Consider the following 22,648-nt stretch of genomic DNA (forward strand, 5'->3'; position numbering starts at 1 on the left):
GCATCTTTATATCCCATTGCTTTGAATGTGCGATAAAATAATACATTAACTGCACTTCCTGTATCTATCAATGTTCTATCAATGGCCCATCCTTCAAATCCTCTCTGTTTTGTAATAATTTTTTCTCGCTCAGCCGTGACCGTAATTACCAATGGATCTGTTTGCTGTAAGTTTTCTTCTGGAATTTCATCTGCTGCAATGTAAATCTTCACTTTTTCCCAATCTTGTAATGGAAATTCTTTGTCTACCATCTCTATCTTCTTGCCTTCGTAATTTCTTTTATGAATTCTCCCTGTTATTGTTGCTTGAAAATCTGCCTCATAAATTGATATTCTAGTTATGTTATTACACTGTATATCTCTGCCTCTTCCTTGAATTGGTATGATTCGTGTTGTCTTCATGGATCCCTTATGATTCTTCCTTGATTTCCCTAAGAGTTTCAGATCTATTAACAGGAATTATCATCCAGAGCTTTTTCTGGCGCCAAAAATGTAGTTGTCATAAATCTGACAATTACATTCCACTATCACTAAATGAGAATTTAGGTAATCATCTTCTTATTATATGAAATGTAGATAGAATTACAAGGATTGATCAAACTATTACAATGATCTATTTGCCCTAGATTTACTTTCTCTCTCTCTATTTCTTGACCAAGACTCACTCTAAAAAAACCCCTTACAAGTAATGACTCCTCTCCTTTATATAGGATTTTACATAGTGGATGACAGCTAAGAAACTCACTATTTTCGGGATCACCATGCGACGCATTCGCTCATATACAATCGCTCATCTTCGCATAGCGTACCTCTTCGCACAGTTCTTCACACTTTAATCATGACTTTGTTGACATCATCTGGTGCGTCATCTCAACTTTGATGTGTGCGATGCTCTTCGCTTAGATTGTATTCTTTACTTCGCTTGATTACTAATGTGTGCGATATTTTACTCCTACAATCATCATCTTCAGTCCCTTCATTCTTCGGGGCGAAAGCGGGTTGCGATGCAACATGTGGTAACATTTCAATTCCCTACCCGTTTGGGATGATAACACCAGGAGGGTATGGGTGCTCCATTGATGGTGCTGGGATTGGTTACCAACTTTTCTGCAACACTTCATTTCAACCTCCCGAGCTTTTCCTAGGCACGGGTTCTATTGAAACCGAACTTCGCATTAAAACCATCCAAGCAATCATATGCTACAATAAGTTCGGTAATGTAACACTTGACAAATCTGTTGCCTGGTCGGACATAAGTGTGTCCAGATTTAAATTCTCTTACACCAAAAACGTGTTTTTTGCGATTGGGTGTAAGTCGTATGCATCTATATATGGACCTAACTTACAAGATTACTCAATCTCGTGTTCCTCAGATTGTAATAGCAGGGAAAGTGTGATGGATGGGTCTTGCTTTGGCCAAGGGTGTTGCCAGAGCACCATCCCTAAGGGGTTAAATAGGTATGAAATTGGTATTTTAAATTCCACATCGAAGGACATTTCTGCGATTGCATCTTTTAATCCTTGTAGCTATGGTTTCATAGCTGAGCAAAATAGCTATACGTTCAGCGCATCAGATATTTTGGATGGAAGTAATTTCATAAGCAAAGGAAAGGACATACCTATGGTGCTTGATTGGGCCGTTGGGAATAAGACTTGTGAAGAAGCAGAAAAAGATTTGACAAGTTTTGCATGTCAAGAAAATAGTTATTGCATCAATTCTGACAACAATCCAGGATATCGTTGCACTTGCAACAATGGATATGCGGGGAACCCTTATCTCAGTCCTGGATGCCAAGGTATGTAAATAATAACTTCCTGCATTAGAAGTATACATTTACTCCTTAGGTTGAACTTAAACAAGCCATAGCTAGTGAATATAAATTTTTTTGAAAGCAAATATATACGACAACAACAGTACATTTCTATGATATCCATCCCTTAGTAGATGACTTAGTTCAAGTTTGCATAATTCTCAAGGAAATGAGGAGAGAGGGTATTTTATATTTTTTACAATTATATTCGTATGGATAATAATTATTAAAATTTAGAAACGATTTTTATCTCAAATTATACCACGGATACCATAAACTTTACATCATTGAAAAGCATTCCAAACACCTACTTAGAGGATATAAACGTGACAATCAAATTATACATATTTCTTATACTAACAATAATCAATTAAAAAGATAGTTTTAAAAATATCCTCTTACTTAATGGTATAATCATCTATTAGTTGGACTAATTTGAAAATGAATAGGTCCTCTATTTAGTGACCGAGGGAGTACAATAGATTTTCCTCCCAAACTGATACTCTTCCATTATAATTGCTTCCAACCTGATCTGATTCATTATATTTGAAACAGACATAAACGAGTGTGAAGCTCAAAGTCCTTGCGTAGGAATTTGCACAAACACAATGGGAAGTTACAACTGTTCTTGTCCGAAAGGTAGTCTTGGTGATGGGAGAAAAGGTGGGAGTGGTTGCTTTCAAAACAATCAAAAGTTCCCAGTGCTAAAGATCTCACTCGGTAAAACCTAATTCTTGGTTGCACCTTATTTTAGTTTATGATACATTACGCTATATGTTTTAGTTAGTTGATATTAAAATGAATCAACGTTGATGCAGGTATTGCATTAGGATTTTTCTTTTTTATTATTGGCAGTTCTTGGTTATACTTCAGTATGAATAAGAGAAACCAAATCCTCCCCAAGGCCAAATTCTTTCAAAAGAACGGAGGTTTACTTTTGAATCCTATTATTGGGGCTTCGAAAGTCAATGGTCTTTTGAGGCTTTTTAGGGTCACGAAATAGTAAATGAGGTTATCCCTTATCACATCTTATTCATAATGTCTGTTATACCCTTACCTAAATTCACTATTCATTAAAAAAATAATCATAAATCTATAATCTTCTCCTTCTCATTTATAATCATGATGAAACTGATGATCATGATTTCATCATGATGAAACTGATGATCATGATTTCATCATGATGAAGATCATAAAAACATAAAAAAATAAATCTATTATCTTCTCCCCATCCTTCTCTTCTCATTCATAAATTGTAAAAAGATGATGAGCATAATTTCATCATGATGAGGATGATGATCATCAAGAAAACCCAAAACTATTTTCTTCTCATTCTCCTTCTCATTCAAAGACCATGATAAAGATGATGATCATCATAGAAAGAAAAAACTAAGAAAACCCACCATTTATTTTTGTTTTAAATGGTTAAAAAATCAAATTCGATGAATTTCGGGTAAAAAAAAGAAATTCTGAAAGTATTTATGTCTGGGAGTTCTTAGATTCCCAACCGTGAATCAAGATTACGGCTGAGAAAATTTGTCGACCCAACCGAGAGTCCATGTTTCGGCTTGGTTTTCCAAACCGAAAGTTTTTTCGATTTTTTTTTTGGTTTTCAGAACCAGTTACGGCTGTGAAAAATCAAATCCCAGCCGCAACGGGCACTTACTCGACTGGGATATTTGTCGACCCAACCGTAGAACGCAAAAACGGTTAGGAAATGATGGTGTTCCAAGCCGTATTTTTTATTTACGGAAGAAAAATAAAGAACTCCTAGCCGAAATCATTTTTCTGATTATTTCTATTTTTAGAACCAATTACGGCTGGAAAAACATCAAATCCCAGCTATAACTGACACTTATTCGGGTGGGATATTTGTCGACCCAACCGTAGAACGCAAAAACGGTTGGGAAATGATGGTGTTCCAAGCCGTATTTTTTATTTACGGCGGGAAAATAAAGAACTCCTAGCCGAAATCATTTTTCTGATTATTTTTGTTTTTAGAACCAGTTAAGGTTGGGTTTTCCCAGCCGTAACTGGTTCTGGAAACCAAAAAAAATCAGAAAACTAATTTCGGTTGGAAAACGAAGCCGAAACATTTACTTTCGGCTGAGAATCTAAGAACTCCCAGCCTTAACACCTCCAGAAGCTTCTTTTTTTTAACCCGAAATTCATAGAATCATATTTTTTAACCATTTAAAAGCAAAAATAAATGGTGGGTTTTCTTAGTTTTTTCTTTTTATGATGATCACCATCTTTATTATGATCTATGAATGGGAAGGAGAAAAAGAAGATAATAGTTTTGGGTTTTCTTGATGATCATCATCCTCATCATGATAAAATCATGCTCGTCGTCTTTTTACAATTTATGAATGAGAAGAGAAGGATGGGGAGAAGATAATAGATTTAGTTTTTTATTTTATTATGATCTTCATCATGATGAAACTATGATCATCATCTTTATCACAATTTATGAATGAGAAGAGAAGGTTGGGATAAGATAATAGATTTAGTTGTTTTTTAAATGATGTTCATCATGATGAAACTATGATTAAATTATGGTGGAAAAATCACGATGTGATGGAGAAGAAGAAGAAGTAGAAAAAAGAAAGTTGAATTATAGATTTAAGTTTTTTAATAATTTCATCATGATGAAATCATGATCATCATTTTCGTTATGATGAAATCATGATGAAATGAAGAAGAAGAGAAGCAAAAGAGTAGATTTTTTTAATAATATGTTTATTGAAAGGGTATATTTGACTTTTACTATTAGTTAGGTTTACCCCTATCCATATTAGGATGTTAGAACTCAAAAAAAAAACCCACAACCCATTGATTCTAAAGCCCCGATAATAAGATTCTTACTTTTAAAGCAACAACTATCATCACAAGAGAGCAGCGGAGAGTCCCCCACAAAGATCTTTACGGCAGTAGAGCTAAAACTAGCAACTAAAAATTATGATGAAAAGTTGATCCTTGGGCGTGGAGGTCATGGTATAGTTTACAAAGGGACTTTGTTTGATAATCGCACCATGGCCATTAAGAAATAAAAAATAGTTGATGAGAGTCAAATGGAAGAATTCATTAATGAGCTTGTCATCCTACCTCAGCTTAACCATCGAAATGTTGTGAAGATATTGGGACGTTGTTTAGAGACTGAGGTACCATTACTTGTTTATGAATATGTTTCTAACGACACCCACTCACAGCATATCCATACAAGCAAGGATGGCATGTCACCATCCATTTCTTGGGAAAGTCGGTTGAGGATTGCTGCCGAAACTGCAAGTGCAGTTGCATATTTACACTCTTCAGCTTCTATCCCGATTATTCATAGAGACATCAAATCTGCAAATGTATTATTGGATGAAAACTACACTGCAAAAGTTGCTCATTTCGGAGCATCAAGGTTAAATTTGTTGGATCTAAACGAAATTGACACACTCGTTCAAGGAACCTTAGGATATTTGGATCCAGAATACTATCATTCTGGCCAGTTGACAGGTAAAAGTGATGTTTAGAGTTTTGGTGTAGTCCTTGTAGAAATCTTAACAGGAGAAAAACCTATTTCTTTGGAGAGATTTAAAGAGCAACATAATATTGCATCATATTTGTTTCGTTGAAAGTGTAGGTACACATTTCATCTTCCGCCACGTGTCCACAAAGACACACACGGAGGACATGCGGCTGAGAACATCAAGATATGATATCACACGTGGACAGCCAAGAGACGCGCCTTATCAAGATAGCGTCGCCACCCACCAGATCCAACGATAGGGGATCGAGTAAGACGGAAACACTAGAATACTGCGAAGCACTGAAGGATAACCCGAGATTCACTTTATCCTATCCCCAGAAAGATCTAAGATCTACGGCTGGGGATAGTCAGACTGACGCAGACAAGACAGGGGCAGAGGACAACTGTCTACCGCGGACAGACATCTCAACTAACCGCATTAAATACCCTCACACATCATACGTGTCAGTCATCCTGTGGAGGAAGGGCAGATAGCACTGAATATTCAAACGGAACACGCAGAGAATACCAAGAACACGAAGACCTCTGCGTAAGCGGCACAAGACACAAGATGATAAGGTTATAACGGGTTTCAGAAGTGAACCCCATGTAACCACCCTATAAATACCCCGCTCTCCCAAGTGAAGAGGGGGGAGGAAAGGGAGGGGGAAAACATTGAGAAGAGAAGAGGAGAGAGACAGAGAAATAGAGAAAGTGTAAGTGAGGTTCTTCCTGCTACGCAGGCTTATATTAGTCTCAAAATCATTCGACTATTTCGGTAATCCCCACCATATAATGAAAAACCCAATCTCGGAGACAGGGATCTGAGTGAGAATCATATAAGTTAATCGTTTCGTCTATGTTCATACATCCATACTTTATATATTCAATTCGTTACTTATAGCATATCATGTTCGTACATTTTATACTTCGTCCATTATTTATCTTATTGTATGAGATAAGGACAATGATTGTGATTGATGAGACGAGGAAGATTATTAGAAATCTGAGTCAAGGATTCGACATAACCAATCCTTGGCGTTAGTATGGGCAACCCTGAAACTCAGAACTTACTTTTTGACTCATTACGTCCGCGTCCCATGCAAAGCTCCGCTAGAAGCAGTCCTTAAAAACGCAGGAAAAGTAGGCAGAATTGCGAAATGGAATACTCACCTAGATCAGTTCAATATCATCCATGAACTACAACACTCTCAGAAGTCACAAGTATTAGCAGATTTCCTAGCAGACTTACCATTAGATAACTGCGAAGAAGTCATCATCAAAGGACGAAAGGCAGCAGGACTAACAGAGATGGACGAAGGTAAAGACCCTATAGACATCTTGGAACCAAAAAATCCTAGGCAATGGGAAGTCTTCGTTGATGGGTCGTAAAATAAAGAAGGGGTGGGGATAGGCATCGTAATCACCACCCCAACAGGAGACAGGATCATACATGCTTTCAGGTTAGAATTCAAGGGGCATACCAACAACATAGTTGAATATGAAGCAGTGGTGCATGCCCTTCAGTTGATAATAGAAATGGGCATAACTGACATGCGTCTGAAAAGCGATTCACAGCTAGTCATCCGACAAATAGGGTTGCAATATAATGTTTATGACAGAATATTGTCAGCATACATGGAATTGGTGCAAACACTGGCATCACAAATCCCAAACATCAAATTCCGACACCTGGCAAGGAAGGAACTCAGGCACGCGGATGCCCTGGCCTACATATCATCGATGCTCAGAAACGAGGACGTCAAAGCAATCAAAGTAACCAGGATTTACGAGCCTTCAATTGATATTCAAGAACTCTGCGCTGCACAGCAGAGGAACCACACAGAAGAAGATATGGCAGATGATGACGTGGGAGAATTCATCGCGGATGATTTCCAAGAAGACGACATCATTCCTAAGGCAGATCAAGATGAATACTTCAGCAAAGAAGAAGATTGGAGATCTGAGATTCATCTTTTCCTAAAAGAAATTTTTTTACCCTCAGACCTAAAACAAGCCAGAAAAATACAGTCAAAGGCAGGAAGATATGATCTGAGAAAAGAAATTTTGTACAAAAAATCTTTTCTCGGACCATTTTTTCGTTGCCTATCCAGATCCGAAGGACATTTGATTTTGAAAGACATACACCGCGGCGACGCAGGAAATCACAGCGGAATGAGATCCCTAGCAGATAAGGCGAAAACTCAAGGATACTACTGGCCAACAATGATACGAGACGCTGCAAGAATGTCACGAAGATGCGAAGAATGCCAGCGTTTCGCCAAAAAAATCCACGCACCAGCAACAATGTTAAACCCAGTAGACAGCCCTTGGCTATTCTCAAAATGGGGCATAGACATCGTGGGTCCCCTAATCGAAGGATCAGGGAAGAAAAGATTCTTGATAGTATCCACGGACTATTTCAGCAAATGGGTAGAGGCTAAAGCCCTGGCAAGCATTCGAGACGCAGATGGCTTCACATTCATTTTTCAAAACATCATTTGCAGGTTTGGCATACCAGCTGAGATTGTATCTGACAATGGCAAGCAATTCCAGGGAAAAAACATCGACTTACTCTTCGATACTTTCAAAATTCGAAAGAACAAGTCAACACCAATTTACCCTCAAAGCAATGGTCAGGCAGAAGCCACAAACAAAACCCTCGCACTCATCCTCAAAAAGCAGTTGGACGAATACAAGAAGCGTTGGTGTGAGCAACTACACAACGTTTTTTGGGCTTATAGGACAACTCGAAGATCAGCCACGGGAGAATCCCCATTCTTACTCACCTATGAAGCCGAAGCTATTATCCCAACAGAAATAATCATGCCAACTACGAAGATTGAAGCATGGGAAAAGAACCTCACAACGGACATGATGTTGGAAAGGTTGGATGATCTAGAAGAGAGGAGGGAGGCACCACTACAAAAAAATGGAAAACTATCAAAGGAAACTAGCAAGAGAGTATAATAAGAGGGTTAAGCTTAGAAATTTCGTAGAAGGGCAGTATGTGCCGAGGACCATTCCCTAATACCAACGAGAAAAGAAGTGGGGAAAATTAGCACCAACATGGGGGGACCCTTCGTCATACATGATGTTGCAGGAAATGGGTCTTATTATCTACGCAACCTAAAATGAGAGATCCTCAAACACCCATGGAATACAAAATATCTCAGGCCATATTACCCGTAGAGGGCAACGCAGACCTGCATCTACGTGAAGAGAACCAGAAGAAGAAAACGACGCTTGCGATCGACATGTTTCTATCTCTGAGAGAGGAATAGTAAACCTCAACCTATCAATCAAGCAAACTTTTGGCAAAAAATAGGCAATACATGGAGCAACATATAACAAGACGACTGCGTGTAAATATAACACCTCACGAGAACCCTACACCTGTAAAAACAGCCTCCACGTCAATACTTCATCCTCCTGTTTTTTACTATTTACTACCTCAGAGGTTCCATCAATGGAATTCTTCTAAATGTAACTCAACTGAATAGACACTTTAACCCTCATTCACCCGTGGACGTAGACACTCTGTTGTTGAACCACGTAAACACTGATGTTAATTGTTCTATTTTACTTGGGGAAAGTAGTCACCTACAATCTCTCGGGACTCCCCTATCAGCGTCTATAATTGTAGGACCATGGGGAAGGCATCGAACAGAAAGAGATACCCAACCAATCTTATGGCAGCGGGTTGACGGATTGAACATACATTCTAAACAACTCATATCCTAGAACGCTGCCCCGACCCCCACCGTCTGGGAATCCTCTGGCCCAGGATTATCCAGCGGGGTGACAGGTCTCAAGACGTTCACGAAGATACACATATCTTCGGGTTCGCACTCAAACACTTCACTTACACTTATGGCAGCGGGTCGACGGAGTGAACGTACATTCCAACTCATATCCTAGAACGCTGCCCCGACCCCCACCGTCTGGGAATCCTCTGCCCAGGATTATCCAGAGGGGTGACAGGTCTCAAGACGTTCACGAAGAGACACACATCTTCGGGTTCGCACCCAAACACTTCAATATCCCTGGTTACATTCGGTTATATTCCAAATTAACCATAACAATTATCAATTCATTAAAAGTTGATTACAGGCTTGGCAATGGTACGCGGAAACAAGAAAATACAAAAGGAATCTCACGAAGCCTCATAATCAACAAAGATCAACTCTCTACAAAAATCTACTCGGATGATTCAACCCCCAGCAGGTTTAGCAATCTTCCCCTTCTGCGTTGAAGGTACGCTCCCACCCGAGGAAGGGCCTGAAGAACCAGATGTAGGGGAGGGGGTTTCTCACGGCGCGGATAGCTCCTGATAAGGCCATGCTCGGTCTTCAGATCATACTCAATGCTATCCAGAATTTTGTTGGTCTCTTCCACTAGTTGACACCGAGCCTTGTACGCAATAACAGTATTCATCATCTCAGCCTTTGACAACAACGAGGAAAGGCGACTCACTTCCTTCGAAGCGGCTTGGGAAGCCTCGTCCCTTGCTGTAGCTAAACCTTTATGATAATTAATCTGACTTTCCTGATGCACTAATTGAGATTGAGCCTCCGCAAGCTCTTCATTTGCAGTACGAAGCTGTCCCTGGAGCTCTGCAAGGAAAAGAAAAACGCAGATGGTTAGGTCCAGGAAATTGCAGAATCACACTCGATAATATAAGCATATACCTTCGACTCTCGCCGAAGCTATTTCATATTCGTTAAACAGCAGCATCACGGGCTTCACCAAGAAAATCATACTCATCTGACAACTTCTTATAATCCGCTTGAAGGGTTGAAAGGGCGTACTGACTCGCATCTAATATACCTACCTTCATTGAATCCAAGTGACGAAGATGATTGACCTCATTGTTTAAACCCTCCAGACCCTTGTGAGGGGGGGGTTTTTGGGTTGGGGGGGGGGGGGGGGTTTTTGTTGAGCGTTCATATTTACTTCAAGATTCCTCTCAGCCTCAGCTTGGCGTACCACATCATCCCTAGACGCAGCTAAAGCTTTGCTGAGAGCACCAGCCTCATCCCTAGCGTCATCTCTCTCCCTAGCAAGACGTTGAAGGTAATCTTTAACATCATAGGTTTGAGAAGAACGAGCTTGACGCAATTCTTCTTCCAAGAGATTGATTTTAGCTTCCAATGATGATACCTGTTCTCGGGATTCACGAACATTATCACGCGTCCACAACAACGTTCCATCAAACAAACAACGATCATTATTATATTGGTTCTGCAAATCAATCATTTGGACTCTCCTGACCCGCCACTTCTCTGCCAGAGCATTATGTTCATCGGCACGAGCATTCCACTTATCAGCCTCGCTCTTTATCTTCTCTACCAACTCTGCGATGCGAGATTTCTGACGCTGCCGCTCTTTCCTAAGCCATACTAACTCAGGAACTCCACCCACTGAAGATAGGGTGTGGAGGGGGGGGGGAGATTCAGACAGAACACTAATTACGGTAAAGGACAACAGCAAGGAAGAGAACAAATAATCAAATCTGTAACATCCGAAGAATTCTTCTTGGCCTCCTCCAATTCACTACGAACCATAGCAAGATCCATACGAAGCTTCTCCTCCTTGCCTATTTGCTCCTTAGCCTTGAGGAGACTCTTCAACTCACATATCTCCCTATCCCTATCAGCGATGACAGTCTCAGCCGCAGTAAGCTCCTCTTCCCGAAGACGAAGCTTAGCCTCCAACTTAAGGGATTTGGCCTTAAAAAACTGGTACAACATGTGATTGCAATGCTCACTCCTCATCATCTGCGAATCAGAAGATTAGAACACCCTGACTCTAAAAATTGCTAAAAACTGATACCAGGCAAAATGATAAGAGAACTCACCTCTAACATCCGCTGTTGGGGAAATCCATACTGATACCCATCAGCCAACGCCATCATATCAGCAACAGTCGAGGGAGCATCGACTACTAGAGCAGCCTCCGAGGCCCGAAGATTCTTATCCCACGCTACTGCAACCTGGTCCTCGGGAGACAATTGCATCATCTTACGGGTATAGGCATCAGTTCTTCTCACCCTCCACCACAGGGGCTGGATTGGGTACGAACATCAAGTTCTTCTTCTTAAACCAAGCTAAGATGGCATCATCACCCTCCAGGATCAGTGACTGAGGAAAATCATCTCCAGGAGACCCAACCGAGGCCTTACCCATGTCCGTGAATTTAGCACCCGAAGAGTTCGAGGCTACTCTTGCGTCCAAATCTGGAAGGTCTCTAGCACCGCTCCCCTCTGGAACATCACTAGCATCCACGACTCCCTTACCCTTCCCGTCCACCTTGTTAGAATTACCAAGCACATCCCAATCATCGTTGGGGGAAAGCAGGTTGAACTCAGAAGCCAGGCCCAGGGCAGCGTTTATGTCAAAACCATCCTCCGCAGAATAAATCCGACCAAAGGAAAACTCCTGAGACATAGCAGGAATTTCACCACCAGCACCCTCATCACCAAGGCCAGTGCTATCATCACCAGCATCACTGCAACCCGCAGGATTAGCTTCGGCACCAGCATCATAACACCCTGCGGGATTAATCTCACCACCAATACCGCTGCCACCGGCGGTAGTATTCCCTTCAACAAATTCATCAACATCATGACCGGGGGGATGTATCAGTACGCTCTTCTATGTCAGACACATCTTCATCCTCGCCAAGCTCAGTCACAGGACTGTTAACTTCTTCATAAACCTCCGCCTCCTCGATTGTTGCGGTGGTGGACTGCTTGGGATTTATCCTCCTCTTCTTCGTCGCCTAAAAAGACAAGGCACAAGAATAAAAATCCCTAACTTTGAAAAGAATTAAAACTGCCTCAACTAAAGGACAAGGCATATAGAAATCTTACCTTGACAACCGCAGCATTCTTCGCCTGAAGATCAGCATCGGAACTCTCTTCGTCATCTCCATCAACAACATCGAGGGCATATTGGAAATTCATGCCCTCAAAATTCAAATGCCAAGGACGGAAATTCCCATAACGAGCAGGAGGAGCCGTACGTATCTGGCTATCTGCGGTAGGACGCCATCCTTGCGGACCTGGAAACCCCCCAAGCCCAGGGACCAACAACCTCAATAACAGTGTGTGCCATTCATAGTCATGATCACGCTTGATCCGCTCACGAGTAGGAAACACCAGTTTGTTAGTAGAATTCTCTGTACCCGGGACGTACTTCACCTTAGCACCACTTACTTCACTCAGAAGGCGTATCTCACCACGAGGAGCGGAATATTCCGAAGACCCACATTCCACGTTTTACGATTCCTACTGTTAACATAGTCACCGAAAGACTTGTTAAAATTCTCAGGCGTATACTAATCCCTTTCCTCAGGGTTTGGAACATAAAGAGTCATCATTGTCTCTCCTTTGCTCCGAAGATAACACTTCCTCAGTGCACGAAGATAATTCCCATGAAGTTGGGAAATAGAGCAACAGTGTGTGTTCTTTGAAGAACCCTCTCGACCAGCCAGCACATCATAATAAAAAGAATCCCCAGACTTGTACAAAGGCAACATAAGACCCGCTTCAAAGGCCCCCACCGTGGTCAGCAGATGAAATTCATCAAACTTATACGTCGATATCATCTCATAAGTAATATCATCATCAGCAGCGTGAAAACAAACATCGAATAGTTGAAGACCATGTTTTTCCTTGAAAACCTCCAGATCAATATGTTTGAAGGTCACTTTCTTCTCCCCAACAGCGACGCTGCGTATCTCCTGAGAAATATCCTCCTCCTCCACGGGATCAGGCGCAGAATCCTTCGAAGTTTTTCTATCGGAATATTTTCTCTTAGGATGAACCTTAGATGCATCAGTCTTCGAAATCACTTCTTTCGAAGACCTCCCCTTGGGTTGATACACTGGAGAAGGAGGTAGAGGATGTTGGTGAGACGCGGAAGGAGGCGTCACTGACCGAAGAGGTAGGACATCCCGCGTTCTCTTAGGATCATCATGCGGATTAGCTGAGGGACGAGAAACAGCATACCGGGAGCCAGGAGTCTCTTTTGTCCGGTCCCCCTTCTGCGTATTCCCTCTATGCGACTCAATCCTCTTAGAAGTTAAGCGCCTCTGACCAGAAGAAGATGAAACCTTATGAACGCGGGCATCACCTTGGGAAGATTTAGACGAACCTCCACCAGGCGGAGAAACATCAGGATCCCTACGCGGAGGAGATCTATGCGGACTAGGCGGTGGAGTTTGATAAGAAACCCGCGGATGATCATCCATGTCTGCGTAGTACATAAACAAGTTTCAGATTTCCGCGGATACAAAACGAAAATCAAAAAACCCAATTTCACCCAGTTCTTCATAATCATGAACCAGATGGAAAATAAGAACAAAACCTAAATAAAAAGAGGAAATAACAAATAGGGGCAACCATACACGAAGGACGATATCATTACTGTTTATAATGACGAACAGGGGCAATCATACACGCATCTATATATATGTTCTTCATCACAAACACATATAGCAGCAACAGAAAACGAATATATTTTTCAAAAGATAATCACACACAGTAGAACCACTTACCTATAAAGGAAAAATCAGGGTCGTAAAGAAAGCTTCGAGGAACAACAATAACAACAGCATAAAATCTCCGAGGAAAGGCAACAACAGCAGCAACAAAGACAAAAACAACAGCAGCAGCAACAACAATTAATAACAAGGAAACAAAAGCAGAGAACAAAAGTTCCAAGGAAAGAGAAGGAATGAAATTTATGACTAGACAATTTTCATATTCCTTCTCATATATATATATACAAAGAGAAGTAAAACCACCCCACTACCCAAGAAGAAGTTATTGCAAATAGTGGGGAACGTGCCCTAAAATCTAGGAAAATAATAAAGAGAAGATGAAGAGAGTAACACGTTTTTTCTTCCCACTTCGACTAACCGCCCAGTAGGATGAAAAGGGGAAAATTGTAGGTACACATTTCATCTTCCGCCACGTGTCCACAAAGACACACGTGGAGGACATGCGGCTGAGAACATCAAGATATGATATCACATGTGGACAGCCAAAAGACGCTCCTTATCAAGATAGCGTTGCCAGCCACCAGATCCAACGGTAGGGGATCGAGGAAGACAGAAACACTAGAAAACTGCGAAGCACTAAAGGATAACCCGAGATTCACTTTATCATATCCCCAGAAAGATCTAAGATCTACGGCTGGGGATAGTCAGACTGACGCAGACAAGACATGGGCAGAGGACAACTGTCTACCGCGGACAGACATCTCAACTACCCGCATTAAATACCCTCACACAACATACGTGTCAGTCAGCCTGTGGAGGAAGCGCAGATAACACTGAATATTCAAACGGAACACGCAGAGAAGACCAAGAACACGAAGACCTCTGCGTAAGCGGCACAAGACACAAGAGGATAAGGTTATAACGGGTTTCATAAGTGAACCCCATGTAACCACTCTATAAATACCCCTCTCTCCCAAGTGAAGAGTGGGGAAGAAAGGGAGGGGAAAACATTGAGAAGAGAAGAGGAGAGAGACAGAGAAATAGAGAAAGTGTAAGTGAGGTTCCTCCTGCTACGCAGGCTTATATTAGTCTCAAAGTCATTTGACTATTTCGGTAATCCCCACCATTAAATGAAAAACCCAATCTCGGAGACAGGGATCTGAGTGAGAATCATATAAGTTAATCGTTTCGTCTATGTTCATACATCCATACTTTATATATTCAATTCGTTACTTATAACATATCATGTTCGTACATTTTATACTTCGTCCATTATTTATCTTATAGTATGAGCTAAGGATAATGATTGTGATTGATGAGACGAGGAAGAGTATTAGAACTCTGAGTCAAGGATTCGACATAACCAATCCATTCCCTTCAGGCGAAGCCTATTTATTGTATTGTCATGAGTCTGCGCGCATTGTTTGTGAATACTCAGATGACTTTGATCTACGTGTTCACAGAAAGAGAATGATGTGCTTCATGTTCTTGAGACTCGGGTGGTGGCCTAAGGGAACATAAGGCAAGTCGTCGCAGTTGCAAAACTTGCAAAGAGCTGCCTCAACTTAAAGAGTGAAAATAGGCCTACAATGAAAGAAGTTTCTATGGAGCTAGAAAGTTTGAGAAAATTGTCATCATCACCGCGTCCATAAATGCCGGATCATCACTCTCGTATACATAATGAAGAACAAAAAGTCTTAGTATCTGGGCCAACAAATTTATATACATACCAGTAAGCTACTCCTCCATCGGCGATTCAGACCAGTTTAATACAGAGAGATATGAAGATGTCATTTTATCCACGCTAATCATATAATTTACTTGTACTCCCATATGTTTATAGTTATCTATTGCCATTTGAAATTGCAAAATTTGGCATTTTCAGTAGGAATGAGCCAGATTGCTACGCCCAAAGAGAATATTATGAAGAAAAATTTCGATGTAATTCTTTTTTGATGTTAGAGGCATAAGTAGTTAAGTACCTTGGATCGTGGATGTTTAAAAGTGCCGAACATATTTAAGCAAATATTTTCAAGAATAAGTATAAGTTATTGATACTTAGCTCCACTATAATGGTCGATTTGATGAAACGAACGAGCTCTCCATATCTCCGCAACAGCAACAAGGCAAAACTTTGGAAAAACAGAGTGAGTCACGTGTTCAAAACGTTTCCCTTAAGACATTAGCGCCCGACTACACTCAAGAGTGATTCTATAGCCCTCACAGGATGGATATCTCCAGGATAAAACACCCTACTACACCTACTACTAGCATATGTCGTAGATTCTCAACTTGAGCTTAGCAACTCCGAAAAAAACCCTTAAGAAAAATCGCGAATCATAATAAAATAATATAAAATATTTTCCCTTGGGTCTCTCTCTAAAAAATAGAGAATCCCATTTCCCATTGATTTTACAAAAGTAGTGAATTTCTTTATATAATGGAATAATACAACTTAAAAAGATGAACTCCACAATGTGGGACTAAAAGCTTATATAGTCTCTTAAAACAACTAAAAAGTGGAAACTCCACGGTGTGGGACTAATAAGTTTTTCATTCACAAAAGAAAACAATAAATTATAATTTTTATTAAAACTTTAAAAGCATATTTTACTAATCGTTTTCCACAATCCCCCACATGGATGAAACTCAATAAAACACGAAAACACAGATAGATCTTAGAAAAACAACAACCCAATCTTACGACCCGAACTGATTGAACAGATAGACAGATCATGCATGTTGAAGTCATACTAGCCATTCCAACGTCATCTCCCTCACACAACAGTGTGTTGACCCCAGGCTCATACTATGGATTGCAAAAATCATATAGTATAAAGAGCTTTCATCTTTAGTTCCTCACAAGTGAGACTAAAGGTTCCTTTCACCAAAGTGAAAAAGCATGAACTGGTGAACCCTTAGTGACTAAGTTCCAGTAATACCAAAACCATCAAAATGAAAATCACATAAAAACGCAGGAAATACCATTTTAGGTAGAGGTGTCCACGAGGTCTTGAACCTTTTCTTAGTGAGATATTACCAGAATTACTTTCTAAAGACAGTGAACTATGTCTTGAACTGCTAGAGTTTGATGTAATTCGCGATAACGACCACGGATGATATCTCCAAGGTTGCTGCCAAGCTCGTGCGATTTTGTCTAATTTGGCCCTGGACATATCATGTTTCTCAAAATGCTCTAGAGAATCAAAGCTCATATTCTCATAAGAAGGGACCTACTTCCTCATTCAGATAGGTGAGTTTCCATAAAGAGTGTTACTGCTCCACCCTACTTTAATCTTAAATTGAAACTATAGAACTCATTAAGACTTCTTAAAAGTCATCCTTCACATGCAGTCACACTATCACGTCTACACCCTAGGGAAGGGACATATAATGAAATTCTCTGATAGTGTTTACCTTTACCCACCACAAATTAGTTTTCTCATTCGAAACCTTGATCTTGGGGTCTCCAGTCATCAAGGTTGAGTATCCTTCATGGCAAGTTTAATTTATGAGCTAAAGACCCATCCCCCTCGATGCATTTCTAACTATCTCTTTGGATAAACCATTCCTCAAAGGTTGCGCGATATTCTCCTTGGACTTTATCCAATCAATGGAAATAACGCCGATTGAGATTATTTATTTTTATCTTTATCTATTATAGCTTGGCTAACACAATGTATAGATATAGCTGGCACAGGCCTATGCCAGAGAGGAATGTCTTCTAAAAAGCATCTTAGGCACTCGGCCAACTCTCGTGCATTATCTAACACAATACTCTCATATTCCATAATGAATTGAGCAATATATGTCTGTTTGGAAATCTTCCAAAAAAAAAACCTCATGATAGAGTGAAAACATATTCACTCGTAGACTTAGACTCCTCTGAGTCAACTATCCAGTTTGCATCACAAAATCTCTCAAGGACAGCAAGATACCTTTCATAAATCAAACAAAAGGTAATAGGCATTTTAGGTACCATAATACTCTACTATGTGCATCCAAATGCTCTTGCTCTGGACTACAAGTATATCTACTTAACTTACTCACAATATAGGCAATGTTTGGACTCTTAGAATTCATTAAATTCATCAGACATCCTATAAATTTTGAGTATTCAAGTTAAGATACTCCATTACCCTTATTTTCTCAAGTCTACAAGAAGAATCGTATGGAGTACACGCAGGCTTACAATCAGACTGATTGTATCTCATAAGCACAAATTCAACATAATGAGAATGACTAAGACTATAAATGTTTGATTATATTCAAATCTTCGTCACTAAGATTACATCAAAATGGCCTAAGTATTTCAAGTCAGCGTCCTCATTCAGTGCATGTTTTTAGTGGAATTAATCACATCTATGTTTGTATCAAGTATAAGCATATCATCAACATACAATCATACAATCACACAGGCATCCTTAACAAGTTACTTGTAAATATACTTGTCATATTCATTAACTTAAATCCACTACTCATTATATCACATAATCAAAATTTTCATGTCACTGTTTAGGTGCTTATTTAAAAACCATACAAAGATTTGTTCAACTTACAACCTTTGTATTGACAACCTTTCACTAAATAGTCCTCAGGTTGGTCTATGTAAATTTCTTTATCTAATTCACGGTTTTCGAAAAGCTGTCTTAACATCCATCTAATGTATCTCTAAGTTGTTTATGGAAGCAATAGAAATTAGCATCTCAACGGAAGTAATTATCGTCACAGGTGAATAATAATCAAAGAAACCTACATCTTGTTTTAGTTTATAGCCTTTAGCTACCAACTTAGCCTAATAATTTTACACAGTTCCATCTACCTAACGTTTCCTCTTATAAATTCATATAAATCCCATGGTCAAGTATGATTCTGACGGACTGAGTCCATTTCACTAAATGAAGATTCTTACCAGAATGGAGTTTCAGTAGATGTCAAGGATTCATTACAAGTCTGGGCTCAGACTAAGCTAGGTATGTTATGAAGTCGGCTTCATAAAAAGTCTCAAGTCTAATTGTTTTACTTCTCTTAGGCTCAACCTCAGCTTCATCTTCCTTTAAGATAAGTTCTGACTATTTGAAAATAAATCTAGGGGATCAACATCACATCTCTAATAAGGTACATGATTAAGAATAAACATGTTTAAAGAACTCAGCATCCCTAGATTCCGCAATAAAATTCACAACAAAGTCAGAAAAATCAGACCAAAGTATGAAAAATCAGAACACACAACAAAAAATCTATATGTAGAAGTATACTCAGCATACCCTATATGAAGACACAATCAACATTTTTGGTTTCTATCTAGTTATTTTAGGAAGATGAATGACGACCTTATCCAAACACCCCCACACTTTGACGTATGCAATAAGTAGGTTGCCTATCTTTCCATACTCATATGGAGTTCTATCTGATCCTTCAAAGGTTACTCTATTCAAGAAAAATTTAGAGAACGACCTCCCCACAAGTTGGAAGTTAATCCTTTAATAAATATGGCATATATCATCTCCTTAATGGTTCTGTTCTTACGTTCAACTATACCATTAAACTATGGTGAATAAGGAGGTGCGATTCCTATATGAATTTCATACTTTCCATCATGTTCATACCTAACCCTTTTAGTGGCAACATATACTCACTTTCAATTTCAAGTTTATACTCTTAAGGCTTCTAAGGCATCATCCTTACCCTTAAGTATACAAGATAGTACCTCGTAAAATCATCTACAAAAATTATGAACCACTTTTTACCACTTCAGTTTGGGTTGAATTCATGTCAACTAGGTCTAACTGAATTAATTCTAAGGGCTTAGAATTACTCTAAACATTTTTGCTTAAAGGTTTTATAGCATATTTTGATTCCGCAAAGATTTCACTTTTATGTTCAAAATCCAAACTAAATTTGGGTACGCAGCCTAAGCTAGCAAGTTTATGCATTGACTTATAAGTTTACGGTTCCAAGTCATGCAAAACATTCAATCACACAAAAGAAGGCACAAGAATCAATTATGTTCACTTCATCAGTTTTTCCATTAAGCTTATATAGATAGACCCTAAGTCTTATAATTGTTTCCTAAAAAATCACTGCCCTTAATTACAACAAGTTTTCTAGATTCAATTAATATCTTAAATCTTTTACCATTTATAACAGAACAAGATTCAAGATTCTTGCATATGCCCAGAACATGAAAACTTCATTCAATGTGAGAATACTATAGATATGAGCTTCTGCTCGACCTTTTCCTTTTATGCAACCTCTGTCACAGATGAGTTACTCATGTAGAGATTCTCGACATCCCCTATTCTCTAATAGGAGGTGAACAGGTCTCTGTTTCAACAAATATGCTTAGTGGCTCCAAAGTACACCCACCAATCTATCACATTGGTTATTAAAATAATTTCTGACATCATTCCACTGAACTCATTCTAGTTTGTTTCAACTAAATTAGCATTAACTTTCTACGTATTAAGGTTTTTACGTTGTCTACAATTTACTGCCCTATGGCCAGGAATTTACAAAACATAAAAATCACCCTTAATTAAAGTAATGCTAGATTCAGGTTTGCGAAACATACCTTTCTTATGAAGACTACGCTTAGAGTTGCGTTCGATGTTCTCATCTTTGCCAGCTTTGAAAGATTTGTTTCCAGCCACATGCGCCTATTAGCCATGTCCCTTGAAGATGACACCTTTATTCACAAACCAAAATTCCGAATCGGAAAGTAAAATATGAGTTTTGAAGGCAACATCTAAATTTACAAACTTCGTTTGAATCACCATTTCAAAAAACTCATGGTTACCCCACAAATAAGAATTTAGTCAACAACAAATTTCTGCTCGTCAGAATTTTTCAGAAACGTTTCTCTATTTTGTAAAATATAAAAAAAATACTTTTACAACTCTAAAAATTACGAAATTTTATGTGGTTAACTATCAGGATGTCTACTACATTAGGTCAAAAGGGTTCGTCTAAATTCATTTTAGGTTAAAAGATAAAGTTGAAACTCTACAGATGACCAAAAATTCGATTTTGTTTTTCACTCCACAATTAACATCCATGATTCACAAGCCAACCAACCATTTTTTATTATTAAAAATTCTAATGTCTTAAGATTGTTGGGCGCAATAATCAAAAACAAGGAAAAATCAAATAAGCAAAAGTTATTGATACTTAGCTCCTTTATAATGGAAGTGATCGATTTGATGAAACGAACGAGCTCTCCAGATCTCCACAACACCAACAAGGCAAAACTTTGGAAAAACAGAGTGAGTCACGTGTTCAACACGTTGCCCTTAAGACATTAGCGCTCGGCTACACTCAAGAGTGATGATATAGCCCTCAGAGGACAGATATCTCCAGGATAAAACACCCTACTACACCTACTACTAGCATATGTAGTAGATGCTCAACTTGAGCTTGACAACTCCGAAAAACCCTTAAAGAAAATCGCGAACGCATAATAAAATAATATAAAATATTTTCTCTTGGGGGTCTCTCTGAAAAATAGAGAATCCATTTTCCCATTGATTTTACAAAAGTAGTGAATGTCTTTATATAATGGAATACGACTCAAAAAGATGAACTCCCCGATGCGGGACTAAAAGCTTATATAGTCTCTTAAAACAACTAAAAAGTGGAAACTCCACGGTGTGAGACTAATAAATTTTTCATTCACAAAAAAAAATAATAAATTATAATTTTTATTAAAGCTTTAAAAATGTGAAGATATTGGGATGTTGTTTAGAGACTGAGGTACCGTTACATGTTTATGAATATGTTTTTAGTGGCACCCTCTCACAGTATATCCATACAAGCAAGGATGGCATGTCGCCATCCATTTCCTGGGAAAGTCGGTTGAGGATTGCTGCCGAAACTGCAGGTGCAGTTGCATATTTACACTCTTCAGCTTCTATCCCGATTATTCATAGAGACATCAAATCTGCAAGTGTATTATTGGATGAAAATTACACTGCAAAAGTTGCTGATTTCGGAGCATCAAGGTTAAATCTTTGGATCTAAACGAAATTGACACACTCATTCAAGAAACCTTAGGATATTTGGATCCAGAATACTATCATTCTGGCCAGTTGACAGGTAAAAGTGATGTTTATATTTTTGGTGTAGTCCTTGTAGAAATCTTAACAGGAGAAAAACCTATTTCTTTGGAGAGATCCAAAGAGCAACATAATATTGCATCATATTTTGTTTCGTTGATGGAAGAGAATGATGTGCTCCAAGTTCTTGAGACTCGGGTGGCGGCTGAAGGGAACATAAGGCAAGTCCTTGCAGTTGCAAAACTTGCAAAGAGCTGCCTCGGCTTAAAGAGTGAAAATAGGCCTACAATGAAAGAAGTTTCTATGGAGCTAGAAAGTTTGAGAAAATTGTCATCATCACCATGTCCATCAACGGGGGATCACTCTCGTATACATAATGAAGAACAAAAAGTCTTAGTATCTGGGCCAGCAGATTTATATACAATACCAATAAGCTACTCCTCAATCGGCGATTCAGACCAGTTTAGTACAGAGAGATGCGAAGATGACATTTTATCCACGCTGATGATATAATTTACTTGTACTCCCATGTGATTATAGTTAGGTATTGCCATTTGAAATTGCCGAATTTGGCATTTTTAGTAGGAAGTGAGCCAGACTGCTAAGGCCAAAGAGAATATTATGTAGAAAAATTTTGATGTAATTTTCTTTTTTTTTTGATGTTAACGGCATAAGTAGTTAATTAAGTACCTTGTATTGTGGATATTTAAAAGTGCCGAACATATTTAAGCAAATATTTTCAAGAATAATGATCATCAA

The 22,648-nt window shown here is 39.2% G+C and overlaps 2 protein-coding genes across 2 annotated transcripts; both read left to right on the forward strand.

The window, feature by feature from the left end:
* The first annotated feature begins 1,044 nt into the window (after positions 1–1,044).
* On the forward strand, positions 1,045–2,813 carry LOC113306035 (wall-associated receptor kinase 2-like). Its single transcript, XM_026555040.1, has 3 exons — positions 1,045–1,795; positions 2,366–2,530; positions 2,629–2,813. The coding sequence occupies exons 1-3, from the start codon at positions 1,045–1,047 to the stop codon at positions 2,811–2,813; spliced, it is 1,101 nt and encodes a 366-aa protein (XP_026410825.1).
* A 2,068-nt stretch (positions 2,814–4,881) lies between these two features.
* LOC113306091 (wall-associated receptor kinase-like 1) lies at positions 4,882–22,402 on the forward strand. The gene is made up of 2 exons (XM_026555092.1): positions 4,882–5,314; positions 21,960–22,402. Exons 1-2 carry the CDS (start codon positions 4,882–4,884, stop codon positions 22,400–22,402), a joined length of 876 nt encoding a protein of 291 aa, XP_026410877.1.
* Positions 22,403–22,648: the final 246 nt, after the last annotated feature.

Source organism: Papaver somniferum, chromosome 1, assembly GCF_003573695.1.
Source record: "Papaver somniferum cultivar HN1 chromosome 1, ASM357369v1, whole genome shotgun sequence".
Lineage (NCBI taxonomy): Eukaryota > Viridiplantae > Streptophyta > Magnoliopsida > Ranunculales > Papaveraceae > Papaver > Papaver somniferum.

Coding starts and splice junctions, on each gene's coding strand:
- LOC113306035 (XM_026555040.1), top strand. CDS start 1,045: ATGATAACACCAGGAGGGTATGGGTGCTCCATTGATGGTGCTGGGATT. Junction 1,796..2,365: donor TCTCAGTCCTGGATGCCAAG/GTATGTAAATAA, acceptor TATTTGAAACAG/ACATAAACGAGTGTGAAGCT. Junction 2,531..2,628: donor AGTGCTAAAGATCTCACTCG/GTAAAACCTAAT, acceptor ACGTTGATGCAG/GTATTGCATTAGGATTTTTC.
- LOC113306091 (XM_026555092.1), top strand. CDS start 4,882: ATGGAAGAATTCATTAATGAGCTTGTCATCCTACCTCAGCTTAACCAT. Junction 5,315..21,959: donor TCATTCTGGCCAGTTGACAG/GTAAAAGTGATG, acceptor TTTTTGGTGTAG/TCCTTGTAGAAATCTTAACA.